Raw genomic sequence first — 13,166 nt, 5'->3', positions numbered from 1 at the left:
GTATGCAGAGGGCTGAGGGGGTCTGAGGGGCTCTAGGCCCAGGGCTGGCCAATACCATGGGCCATAAAAGTGGCTGTCTTTATGGATAGCAACTAAAGCTCAGAGAGGGAAGCAAGGCGCTCAGCGCCACACAGCCAGAACAGGAAGAGGTAGGATGAATCACAGTTGAATTGGGGTCCTTGGGCTGCTTCTGTCCCGAGGTGGACCTGCTTCATGGCTTCTTAGCATCTCAGGGGGCTTGAGCAAGGGGTCCCTGCCCCTCCCCCAGCCCGGCCTGGAGAGGGGGGCCTGGCTCAGCCACGGACAACAACTAGTCCCATGCCTGGTCGCCTGGGACATGCGCTTGCGACCCTGGCAGACTGACAAGGGGCTGCGCGGGCCTTGCTAAGCCTCTTGCCTGGCTTTGGAGTGGCCGCAGGCCTTGGGGGCGCATTCTCCTTCTGGCTGGGGACCGCTCTTGGTTCATAGCACGAGTGTGCCTGCCTTTGTGACCAGCTGGGCTGGCCTGGGGGGCGGCTCAGGGACACAGCGCTGGCCTTCAGCTCCATGCCCACTGAGACGGGAGGACAAGACAGGCTCTGCAGGGAGAAGCCAGGGTGACCTGGTCACATTCTTCTGGTCCTGGTCCTCACCCCTTAGAGCACCCTGGCGGCCCTGGGTCTGCCCCTCACTACTCCAGGCCCTCAGTCTCTTCTTCCTGTTGCACATATTTTGCCCTTTCCCTAGTATTTTCCTTTCCTTTTTCATCCCTTCCTTTTTTGGATGTGCTGGGGTTTGAACTTAGGACAACACACTGGCTTAGCAGAAGCTCCACCACTTGAGCCATGCATCCAGAGCAGCCTTTTGCTGCTTAGTTGAAGTCTCTCATACGTTTTCTGCCTGTGGTGTCTTCAAACTGAGATCCTCAGATCTCAGGCCCCCTTTCTTTCTTTCCTTCCTTCCTTCTTCCCTCCTTCCCTTTTCATGGACATTTCTGTCCAGGCTGGCTCCAAACCACCATCCTCAGATCTTAGCCTCTGAGTAGCTAGGATTGCAGGCGTGAGCCACCAGGGCACTCCCCAATGGTGGCCAGAGCGAGCTCATGAACACATAAGTAGATCTTCCCTGCCTCGACCTCACCCCAAAAGTTCCTGGCTACATGAGGTTCCTAAGAAGGCCAAGCCCTGAGGGAGGAGACAGTAATGCTCTTCATGTGCTTCCTTCACTAACCTCACCTTTCCTCCTGGCACATACTCCAAACCCACCAGCTGCCCAGCTGTTTCTCCGCCCCAGGGCCTTTGCACTTGTTCCTCTTGCCTGGAACTGTCTCCTCCTTCATGCCTTTATAACTTGCCTTGAATATCCCAAAGAGCCCTTCCCCTACCACCCCCCTCCATATGTAATATTGTATCCACTTCCTGCTCCCTATCCTATTATTTTCCTCCAATGTCCTGAATGACTGCTTTTCTTCCCCTCTAGTGAGAAGACCCACACAAACACAGGCTTTTTTGTCCCATTTCCCTGCTGTCTTTGGAGTATGTAGAATAGCCCTGAGTGTATCATAGTTTCATAAACCAGTGTTAAATGAATGACCCATACTAGGCACCAGCCAAGGCCTCAGCGGGTGTCCTGCCACTCAACCCACACCACAGGACTAAGAGGTAGGTTCCCTGTTTTAGAAATGAGAATGTTAGCTGGGCACTATGACTCACACCTGTAATCCTGGCTGCTCAGGAGGCTGAGATCTGAGGATCATGGATTGAAGCCAGCCAGCCAGCACAGGAAAGTCCATGAGACTCACTTTTGTTTTCTTTTGCCTGTCCTGGAATTTGAACTCAGGGCCTGGGTTGAGCCACAGTGCCACTTCCGGCCTTTTCTGAATAGTTTCTGGGAGATAAGAGTTTCACAGACTTTCTGGCTTTGAGCCAGGATCCTCAGCTCTCAGCCTCCTGAGTAGCCACCGGCACCTGGCTAGACTCACTTCTAATTAACCAGCAATAGTATCAGAAGTGGAGTCGTGGCTCAAGTGGTAGAGCACCAGCGTGGTGGAGGAACGGGACAAAGGGCGGTGCCCGGGCCCTGAGCCTCAAGCCTGAGTATTGATTGGCACCAATGAAGAGCATGCCGGAGCTTAGCAGGTCCACAACCAGGCTGACCGCCCGCCGGGCTGACTGCAGGGCTCAGCCCTGGCCGGGGCTCCTCTCTCCACTTCTCCCTGACCGCCCCTTCCTCTACCTGGCCCGCTGCAGGTCATCCCCTCCCTGCCCACCTAGGGAAGAAGCCGCCCTCCTCTTCCCTCCCAAGGATCAGGAGGCTACTTTCCTGTCCCGACTTCCAGGCCGCAGACGGCTAACGACGTTCGGCCCTCGGCCCCGCCCCCGCCCCCGCGCAGGCCCCGCCCCGCGCAGGCCCCCAGCTCCCCAGCGCCGCCCCTGGCCTGGCCAGGCCTCTCTGGCCACAGGAAACCTCCTAGAGTTAGCGGCGTTCCACCTCCGCTGCCACCCCAGCATTTCATCGGGGTCGCTTTGTGGGGGGCTGATGCAGGGAGGGCAGCCCTCTCCCGACACCGTTTCTGTAGTTTAAGCCACCCAGGGCAGCCCTTGGCCACTGACTGACAGGCCGAGCTTCTGCCTCTCTCCTGGGTCGGCTTCTGGGGGAATCTTCCAGAGACAGAGCCCTTCTATGCTCGGGCCGCAGAGCCAGAGTGGGGGACCAAGCCTCAAGGGGCTGTCTCCACAGTCCACTGCCTGGCATGGGCTCAGGGACCTGCCCTCTGCACTCCTATGTTTCCTCTTCAAGTCTGATCTATTCGCAACAGCACTGGTCGTATCCAACAGACCAGGAGCCATCAAAACCGAAGGGACCTCAGCTTGTGCCCATGCCCCCCATATCCCCCAAGGCCACTGAAATCATGAACTCCACCCTGTCTCTCTGGCTCCTGCTTTAATGCATTGGTGCACCACCCTCACCCCCACCCCCACCCGGGCTCCTGGGCATGGCTGAGGTTCTAGATCGTGAATCTTCTCCAGAACCTTCTTTGTCCACTTGGGAGTAGGCAGCTGCATTCACATCCACAGGTCTGCTTATTACTGTAGCTGCTCCAGGGTTCACATCACAAATGGGTGGGGCCATGTAACTTCCTGACAGCCAGGATGTTCTGTTTTTCTCAACTTTGGCCACTTGACCTCCCTGGGTCTCCCTGACCCATCCAGAGTGGCCTGTGTACCTTGTGAGTAAGCTTCAGATCTCTCTCTCTCTCTCTCTCTCTCTCTCTCTCTCTCTCTCTCACACACACACACACACACACACACACACACACACACGGCTGGGCCTCTGGGGTGAGAGGACAGAAAAGCCAGCACAGTCCAGTTAAAGACCTGGACCCTGGGGTCCCAGGAGCTCTGTGGCCTGAACATGGACGTTGCAAGAGAGGCGGCCTCCACATTCCAGCTCCCGAGGACTCCAGCAACAGCTGCGCCACTCAGGGCCCCTGACGCTTGGCACTGAACTTCACAACCGGCTCTGAGGGGCCGCTGCCCTTTCTAGAAGACTGTGAAGGCATACAGCTAAGTGGCAGAGCAGGTTTCAGTGCAACGCCCAGGTCATCTGGCCTGGAGCCACGTTGACCAGAGCACAGTGTCCCCCAGCAGGCCCAGCGAGGGCCCCCCCTTTCTCTGGTGACAGTCCAGGCTCCACTCAGGGTTCAGAGAAACCATGCAGGAATGGCCAGGTGGGCCCCGCTGGGAGAGGAGACGTGGCTCAGCCACAGATCGCCTGAGTTTAATCCAGGGCTCTGAGAGGGGGCAGCTGCGGGCTGTGGGGGGCCTTGGAGATGGCAGACACCTCCTCCCTCCAGGCCTCGGTCCCCAGGCACCAAGCAACCGGGCAGAGGGGCCTCGTCCCCATGCTGGGTGGGCTCCAGCAGAGGGGTCCCGTAGCCTGGGGGAGGTCTGCGGTGGGGCGATGTGGGGGTGGGGTCATCCCTGACCCTTCGAGGCCTGACCCGACCTTGCTCAGGCACGACTTGGCCAGGGCCGACACAGTGCAGCTAGGGAGTGGGAGGTGGAGAGAGAGGCTGTAGTTCTACTCTGGTGACAGTGGGGTCCCACGAAGGGAAGAGGGGTGGGGGGACTCCGGGCCTCTTGCAGCACATGATCCAGGCAGTTGGAGAGGGGGGGTGGGCAGTCCACCTCAGGTGCAAGAAGAGGAGGTGAGGAGCCTCCAAAGGTGACACAGCTGGGGCCAGGCCGGGCCCAGGGAGGCTTCAGTACCCTCGGGGGGCGGCTTGGCCTCTGCCCTCTAGGCCTGCAAAGGGATCTGCTGGCACTTCGGTGGAGTCAATCGTCTGGTAGGCACTACGCTCCAGAGAAGGCCCAAGGCCATCTGGTGGGCAAGGAGGTAGGGAGGGAAAAGGGAGAGTGAAGACTGCTGAGGACCACCCAAGTCCCACCCCCACCCCAGACCCACCCCCACCCCAGACCCACCCCCACCCCAGACCCACCCCCACCCCAGGCCCACTCCCACCCCAGGCCTGTCTGGGCCTCCTGATGCCCAGACACACAGCCCAGTGCCACAGACTTCTCTTCTGCTCCCCTCCCAGAATGAGGGCTCTGTACCAAGAAGCCCCACAGCCCAGCACAGTTACTGTTCCCAGAGAGTAAGGCTTGGGGTGCAGGGCAGAGCAAAAGGCTCCGAGAACCCCACACCCCACTTTGCATCCCCTCTGCGTATCTGAGCCAGTCTCAAGGGCGGTAGGCCTCAGTTTCCTAGTTGTCTTATGATCAGACTGTCCCTGGTTCTCCTCAACACAGGACAGACAGGTCAAGGGGTACTGAGGTCAGTCGGGGGGTGGGGGGGGGTGGCCACAGGCCACTCCTTGCCCAGTACTGCCCCAGTGGGCGGCCAACGTCAGGACAACTGGCAGCGGTGGCGGGGGCGGCAGGAGAGCTGGGCAGGTGCAAGGCGGGAGGAGCTGCCCCCACAGCTGCCTGCAGGGCGTGGGCTGGGGGACCCCACCCTGTCCACGTCTGTGCTCTGTGATGCGCCACAGTGTGCCGCAGCCGGCTGGGCGGGGGGGAGCTCACCGCTCTGGAAGGGGAGCACGCCCCCGCGCTCACGGTGCATGTGGTAGACCAGGCAGCACGAGAAGGGCTTGAGCAGCAGGCTGAGGATGGCCATGCCCGCGCTGAAGCGGCCAGTGTCCGAGAGGACGGTCTGCGGGTAGAAGATGCTGATGTGGATGATGTCCAGGAAAATGGTAGTCAGCAAACCTCCCAGAAACTGCAAGAAACACCAGCAGCAGCTCATGCGCATGGACGCCTCGTCCCGTCCAGGGCTCTTCCCCTCCTGAGGCCTTAGCATTCCCAGCAAGCAGCAAGATGGTGGATGGGCCTCCTGATGGGCGCCGGAGGGCTCAGCCGGGCCTGCATTCCACCGGAGCCCCCTCCCGCCAAGGGCAACACAGGGCCCAAGACTTGGCTCCGGAACCTCCAAGAAAGGAAGGGCCCCTGGGCGAGAAGAGCCCTGTCTCGGTCCCTTCTCCCAGCTGCATCCCTCCAGAGGCAGGCCCTGAGGCGGATCGGGCTGCCCTGGGGAATGGGCAATCCTGGGGGCAGTGTCGGGCCCTCACCCCATGCCCGGCTTAGGGAAGGCGATTTGGACCGGGAGCCAGGCGAGCCGGGCAACAGGCTCAGCTTGGGAAGTTGCAGAGGCTTACGTGTGGGCCAGGCTTTAGAAGCAAGGTTTGGGAGGGCAGGCGGGGACCACAGCGGCCCCTGCCGCCCCTGCCCAGAGCCAGCTCCTCACTCACCATGCCTATGGCATCGATGGAATCCCGCTGGGCCACAGCCCACACCCCCAGGGCTAGGATGGTGAAGTTGGCCCAGGCATACGGGCCGGAGAACACGATGCAGCCCCTGCAGGGAGATGCGACTCCATCAGACAGGAGGCCATCTAGCTGACCACAGGTCTCCCTCTCCATGGGCTCAGGCCGATAAATCACATTAATCACCCATCTGTCCATCCATCCACCTAACTAGCGCCCTCTACTAGGGCTTAAGTGCAGGGCCTTGTAGTCTTACTTAGATTTTTCTGCTCAAGGCTGGTGCTACACCGCTTCAGGCTTTTTACAGGTTAATTGAAGATAATCTCTTGGGTGCCAGGGGCTCATACCTGTCATCCTAGCTGGTCAGGAGGCTAAGAATTGAGGACCAAGGTAATACGCTACTCAGGAAAGTCCATAAGACTCATCTCCAATTAATTACCAAGAAGCTGGAAGTAGGGCTGTAGCTATAGTGGTAGAGCACCAGCCTAGAGCAGAAAAACTTAAGCAAGAGTGCAAGGCCCCGAGTTTCCAATAAAAAAGGGGGGGGGGGAATAAAAATATCTTTTGGATTTGTCTTCTTGGGCTGGCCTTCCACCCAGAATCCTCAAGTAGCTAGGATTCCCCAATAGCTAGGATTACAGGCGTGAGCCACAGATGCCCGGCTATTTCCTAAGTTTAAATAATATTTACAAAGCATAACAGGCAGAAAATGTGAGTAAAGCAGGTGTCTTCAGAGCACACGTGGGGCTCGCACAGCCTCAGGAGACACCCCAAAGAGCTGGCTTAGAAAGCAAGCAGGGTCACTCACGCCCAACCTGCATTCCACCTGCTCTCACTCAGCTGTATGCGTGCGCAGCTGTGCGCAGCGCTTTCAAGTTGGCAAAACGCACAGGCTCGATGGTTAGCAAAGAAATCCTCCCCAGAAACTCTGGAGACGCAGCAGAAAGCAAGAGCGAAGGACAAGATGTCTGCTGGGGCCCACCTTGGGGCAGGACCAGGGCATGGGGGGGGGGGGAAGGAGGGGAGGGGAGGGAGAGACTCACGGAGCCCCTGAGTTGCTGTCACTCACCAGGTGGTCAGCAGCCAGTGAACCAGGAGAATCACCTGTGGTGCAGAGCAGGGAGATGTGAATGAGTGTGACATGGCGGCCAGAAACAGAGCCTACAAGGGCTTCATGAGTCTCTCAAGCAAATGCAGGCTACGGCCAGGGGCCCGGAGGCTGCCAGGGAGCCGGAGCCTGGCGCCTCCACCTGCCAGCAGGAGGCTCCTCCAGGGGGCACTGGAGTAAGAGGATGGAGCAAGGCTCAGATGATGGGTACTTCTGGGGACCCTGGGGCTGGGGGGCCGTGGGCCAAGTCCCGCTTTTGGCTGGCCATAGAGGAGATGGAGTCTCAGGAACTTTTCTGCTGGGGGTTGGCTTTGAACCTCCATTCTCCCAGGTAGGATTGCAGGTGTGAGCACTCAGACCCTTCCCATTTGGGGCTGTTTTACAAACAAGCCACTTCCAGTTCCGAAGGCTCTGACCTCCCACACCTCAACTGCACACATGCTGGTTCTAGGACAGGTGGCCCTGAGAGTCCTGGCGGATATTTATTTACTTATTATTGTTTGGTGCTGGAGATGGAACTCGGGGCCTCACACAGGCCTGCAGGTCCTGCTTATTATGGGGGCAGGAGGATGGGTGGAACAAAGCTGAGGTTCAGCAGGCAGCTGACCATCATCCACCTTTGGCAGGTCCCGGAATTAACTGTGGGAGACTCCTACCTCCATCTGGAAGGGCCCGTGACCCCCAAGGCCAAGCTGGAAGGGAGGAAAATCACCCTGGAAATTCTGCAGATCCATCCACACCAGACATGTGACACCCTGCAGACACCTGTCACTGTCCCTGCTGCTTCATAAATATTTAAGAAGCTGGAGTGCCTTCCCCAGAAAGTGCACCCAGGGTTGGCTCTCCTGCCTGTTTTCCTGGAGAGCTCTAAGTCTAAGAGAGCTCCAGGAGGAAGTAGAACTATCTTGCCCTGTCCTTTCTGATGCCTACAGGAGAGGCCGGTGACTGGCTGTGGTCAGCCTAGCTACTCAGGAGGCTGAGATCTAAGGATCGAAGTTCAAAGTCTACACTAGCAGCAAAGTCCGAGAGACTTATTTCCAGTGAACCACCAAAAAAAAAAAAAAACCAACTGGATGTGGAGCTGTGGCTCAAGTGGGAGAGTGCTTGCCTTGAGCTAAACAGCTCAGGGACAGCATGCAGGCCCCAAGGTCAAGCCCCAAGATGGCCACTAAAAAAAAGTGTTACTCTGGGTAGATCTAGCAAGTTCTCAGAAAGGGAAGCAAAGAGCCTGGGTGGTCCTGAGGGGCAGCAGGACAAGGCCCCAGACCCTGACTCTCATTAGACCACCCAGGCCAGGTGGTCCTGATCTTCACCAGGTGAGGTCAAAGGTCAAAGCAGCAGAGGTCACAGGGCGGATGGGAAGGCCCAGATGCTGGCCCCCTCTGTTCCTGTCAGCAGGACCTATCTGTCCCAAGGGGGCCTTGATCACCAGGGCAACAGGTACCTGGCCAGTCTCTGCACCTATTCATGCAGTAACCACAAATTTCCAGGTAAGACCAGGTTTTGCAGACCAATGCCAAGGCCCTGCCTGCTCCATATCTATTTGGCCTGAGCTTTTCACCCTATTGCTAGGCCACTTCCTGAGTCATCAGTTCCTCCTCTTATCACACTAAGAAGTAGGCTGTTTTTACCCTATTATTACTGCAGACGCAGATACTCAGAGGTGGAGATGCCCATTCAAGGTCACACAGCTCAAGAAGCAAAGCCTGGCCTTGGATGTGGGTCTCTGTGGCCACTGTGCTCTCTGGAAGAGCAAGGGACAGGCAGATGGAAACAGGAGGTTTACCCTGGAGAAGGGAGTGCCCAGGAGAATCCAGGAGGCCATTCCTCCAAGACTTAAACCCTTTGCTTGCCCCTAGAGGACCCAGGCGGGGAGCAAGTGGGTGTAGCAGAGATCTCAGGTGACTTGGCATGTCAGCACCCTGCATACATGGTCCGGTGCCAACATCTGGTGACCAGTTACATGAGACTGTGAGATGCCCAGAATACTGAGGTGAAGGTAAGAGCAGGCAGGGCTCCCCTGGAGAGCTGGCAGGGCTGGCAATGTCTAACTGGAGCAGGACACACAGAATTTGTAGATCTGATCCCGGCTGTGTGACCTCCAGTAAGTCACCTGACCTCTCAGAGCTGCTGTCTGCCCTGGGGGTGGGGGTGGGGGCAGGGCAGTGGAGAGGCCCACGGAGCACTCAGCATAGAGCCTGCCAGGCCGGCCCTCAGACCCCGCAGGCCTTTTGGCCCCGGCCAGGAAACAGGCTTCCCAGATGCTGTTCCGCCCCAGCACCCTAGGACCCCAAGACCAGCCCTTTCTGAGCTAGTCACCAAGCCCCTCTTCCAGCTCAGGGCCTGCTTCAAGACAAGCATGGGTGGGACCCTTGGTGCAAAGGGCCTGGGGCAGACGTTTCTGGGGGCCCACGGCACAGCAGGCCCTCAGCCAATACTGATGGGATGGAGGGGAGGGCTCGGGGAGGGAGCACGGGCTTCAGGTGGTCTCCCCAGCCCCAGAGCAGTGTTAAAAGCTGGCCTTCAGTCTGCAGGCTTGACAACAGGAGCTCACTACACAAAGCCGTGTTCACTCTGCACTGCAGATCACAAATAAATGAGAAATCCTCAAGGTGAGGTCATTCTTCACTAACCTGGCACCAGGAAATACCATCCTGACCCTGCTGCTTGTCCCCTGAGGACCTTGGCAACTTACTGATCTAAGCGAAAGTTGACTCTTAAGACAAGTGCTGGTGGCTCACATCTTTCACCCTACTCAGGAGGCTGATAGCTGGGGATTGTGGTTCAAAGCCTGCCCCAGCAGGAAGGTCCATCAGACTCTTATCTCTAATTAACTAGCAAAATGCCAGAGGTGGAGGTGTGACTCAAATGCTAAGAGTGCCAGCCTTGAGCAAAAAGCCAAACGAGAACCTGGGGCCCTCAGTTCAAGCCCCAGGACTGGCACAATAAAAAACTATAAAGGTGCCTCTCTGGTGGGAAAAACGACAGTGTCAGTTTGCCCAGATGGCAGCTGTGATTAACAAACAACACTCATCTCCCACTGATCCCACGTGCCCTCTCCCTCTTCCTTCGGCCCCTCACCTGGGCCCTTCTTAGCAACTACTTTGGGCACGTTTCTAGCGGCAGAAAAAAGCACTAGGCTCGTGTTGCCTGCAACGGGGAGGGAGGACTGCTCTCAGGAAACCTCTGCTGCCCGCGGGGCAACGTCTCCCCGGCCCGAGGCTACCCGCAAGTCCATCATCCTTTAACTGCAGTCTGTCTCCCTCGGTGGCTGACCGGGGGCCAGCACAGCCCGGAGCACGCGTGATGACCATCCTGCCGCGGGCTGCAGTGGGTGAGTGGCACCCTCGGGCGCGCCGTCCTCCCACTCCTGGGGTCCTAAAGGAAACTGCACCGAGGCCCAAAATGGCCGGTGTCGTCCAAGGTTCACGCCCCCGGGCCGCGCACGGGGCGGGCGGGGAGGGAGGGGAGGACGGCGCCCCGGGCCGACCGAGCTCGGGGAGCGAAGGCGCCCCGCTGCTGGCTCACTTTTAGGCAACTTCGGCCGCTCGCGCGCCCCGGTTGCGACAGGCGGGCGCCGCGTTGGGAAACTCTGGAAACCACGAGCCAGGGGCGTCTGACTTCCTCCGTGGGAGCAGGCACGTGCGGGGGGCCGCGGGGACCCCCGGGGTCCTCCCCACCCGGAGGGTCCGGCCCTGGTCCCCGCCACCCCCGCGCGCGCCCCGCCCTGCGCCCGGGAGACTCTGGGCGCGCAGGACGCGGACCTGCGCACGCGAGACCCGCGTGTCCGGGCGGAGGCTCCGGCGGCCCCGCTGCCAGACCGGCGCGGAACCCCCGGGGCCTCCTCCCCGCCCCGCTCCCCGCTCCCCGCCCGCCCCGCCGGCCGAGGAGCCCCGCCCCGCCCCGCCCCACCGGCCGCCCGCCAGCCGCCCCACCGGCCGCCCGCCCGCCCGCCCGCCGCGGCCACCTTCAGGTTCACAGCCGGCAGCTCCATCCCGACCCCGGCGGAGGGCACCTGCGCCACGGCCGCGGGGGCTCCTGGGCTCCCAACTCGGGGCACAAACTTGCCAGGCCCCGCCCCTCCCGTGGCGTCTCCTCCAATCCCAGCTCGGCCCCGGGCCACGTGAGGCGCCGCGCGCGCGCGCGTGACCGTCGCCGCCGGTTGCTAGGAGACGGCGTCCTGCGGCTCGCGCCTTCCGGGAGGCTCCCTGCCCCGCGCCTGGGTGCCCGGCCCCTGGCTTCGCCGCCCCGGCCCCGAACCCCAGACCCCAGACTCCCGACCTCGTCCCGGCCCTCACGGAGCTCAGGATTTCCGTCTCCCTGGACGCGGGCAGTGTCCTGCCTGGCGGGACCGCCCTGGGACTGCCCGCAAGCCCAGAGCCCCGAGGATCCGCCTGAGCAAGAGAGAAATGAAGCCTCGCCTTGGTGGCCCACGCCTGTCATCCCAGCACTGTGGTGGGAGCAGGGGAGGCTGGGCCAGGAGGATTGTGAATTGGAGGCCTGCCAGAGTTGGTTAAATAAATTAACAAGCTGGCATTTGTTAATGCAGTAAGGAAACTATTCCAGATAGAATTGAAGGAAGGGACAGAGCTAGAGTTCAATTCCAATCAAGGCAATGGGAGGATTTATAGCCAAAAGAAGACACCCAGGCAATGGGGATTCCTGCCAAATTTAGCAGACTTCTTGCTAAACTTGGTTATGTAGGCTGAGCAAGGACGGGGAGTCGGAAGGCCAAGGCCATAGCTCAGAAGAGGACTCCTCAGTGCTTGTAATCCCAGCCATTCCAGACGCTGCAATAGGAGTTCCAAGACAGTCTGAGCAACACAGTAAGACCTTGTCTCAAAAGGCGCTTTGTCACTTCACCACACCCTGGCCAAGCCAGGAACATGGCTCTGTCCCTGCAGAGACCCGAGTACCCAAGAAAGTTATCGGAGCAGCCAGCCAGAAGTCCACGGAACCTTGGTGATGGAGGAAAAGGCAGAAAAGGACATTGCCTGTGCTGTGCTGTGATGGATTGCAGGAAACCAGGCGGAAAGCTTAATGTTACCTAAGAGGAAGGACCTCCCCAGGTTTCATTCTGTGGCATTCCCTTCAAACATCCTCACAGCAGCAACCCTTTATTCCATTCCGTGCACGTAGGACTGTCCATGTGTGTGCCTGTGTGCTCCTGTGTGCGTGTGAACATGTCTTCCAGAGCACATGTGTGTGCTGGTGCATTGAACACATGTGCATTGAAATGTGGGTGAATGTGTGTTTGAATGCCTGTGCGCGTGAGTTCATGCGTGTGCATGTGTATAGACATACACCTGTGTGAATGCCTGTGCCTGTGAGTACCTGCGTGTTACACCCATATGTGTATCTGTGTGTTTGATCATATGTGTGTGAGTATCTGTTCATATGTGTACATCCTCATGTATGTGCGTGTGTGGGTGTGCTCACACACTCTCCTGACTCCAAGCCCCTTGTTTAGGCTGTGTTCTCCAGTCTCTGGGTCAGGCCAGGCTCCCAGCAGACTTGTGGCTCCTGCTGAGGCCTGGTCTGATTTGCCCACTGCAAGGAGTGCCATCTTGCCTTTGTCAGGCCTCCCATCTTTCCACGTGGATGGGACTAGAATTTCAAAGGAGGCATCTGAAGGCTCTATCTGACCCTACAGAAGCTCGGGTGTACGCACAACCTGGTCCTGTAGCCCCCAAGGTGTCCACAGTCTGCCCTGGGCTTATCTGGGTGTCTGCTTTCATTCCCATGGCTTTCATGTCTGACTGGGGCCCGCTCTGGGCTGCTTCCCTGGCTTGCAGGGGCATAACTGAGCCTCAGGTCCCCAAGCAGCCTAGATAAGAGAAGAATGAGGAAGGGGAGGGGCAGCGTCTCTGTGGCCCAACAGAAAGTCCTGCCTCCCTGATTGACTGCCAGCCTGGGGGGGCTGGAGGGTCCCGGATGAGTCACACAGCGGGAGGACACTGAGGGGGAGGGGACCACTAACAGCTCCTAGTAGATGCTCAGGGACACTGTGACATTTGGGTGGTCACAAGGGTTGTCACGAGGACCATATCAGAAATCAGACTTCCCCTTAGAAGAGGGGTTCTTTCCCTATTCTTTCCCTTCCCTTAGCTTTCTTTTCTTTTTTTCTTTTTTTTTTTCTTTTTTGCCAGTCCTGGGCCTTGGACTCAGGGCCTGAGCACTGTCCCCAGCTTCTTTTTGCTCAAGGCTAGCACTCTGCCACTTGAGCCACAGCGCCACTTCTGGCCATTTTCTGTA

At 58.7% G+C, this 13,166-nt stretch overlaps 1 protein-coding gene across 1 annotated transcript; it reads right to left on the bottom strand.

The window, feature by feature from the left end:
- Positions 1-3,743: 3,743 nt before the first annotated feature.
- LOC125354579 (angiotensin II receptor associated protein) lies at positions 3,744-11,016 on the bottom strand. Its single transcript, XM_048350243.1, has 5 exons — positions 10,879-11,016; positions 6,873-6,907; positions 5,789-5,894; positions 5,064-5,259; positions 3,744-4,362 (listed from the first exon to the last, which is right to left on the bottom strand). Exons 1-5 carry the CDS (start codon positions 10,903-10,905, stop codon positions 4,244-4,246), a joined length of 483 nt encoding a protein of 160 aa, XP_048206200.1. The 5' UTR covers positions 10,906-11,016; the 3' UTR covers positions 3,744-4,243.
- Positions 11,017-13,166: the final 2,150 nt, after the last annotated feature.

This window comes from Perognathus longimembris, chromosome 7 (assembly GCF_023159225.1).
Source record: "Perognathus longimembris pacificus isolate PPM17 chromosome 7, ASM2315922v1, whole genome shotgun sequence".
NCBI lineage: Eukaryota > Metazoa > Chordata > Mammalia > Rodentia > Heteromyidae > Perognathus > Perognathus longimembris.
This window is presented reverse-complemented; position numbering and strand designations above follow the sequence as displayed.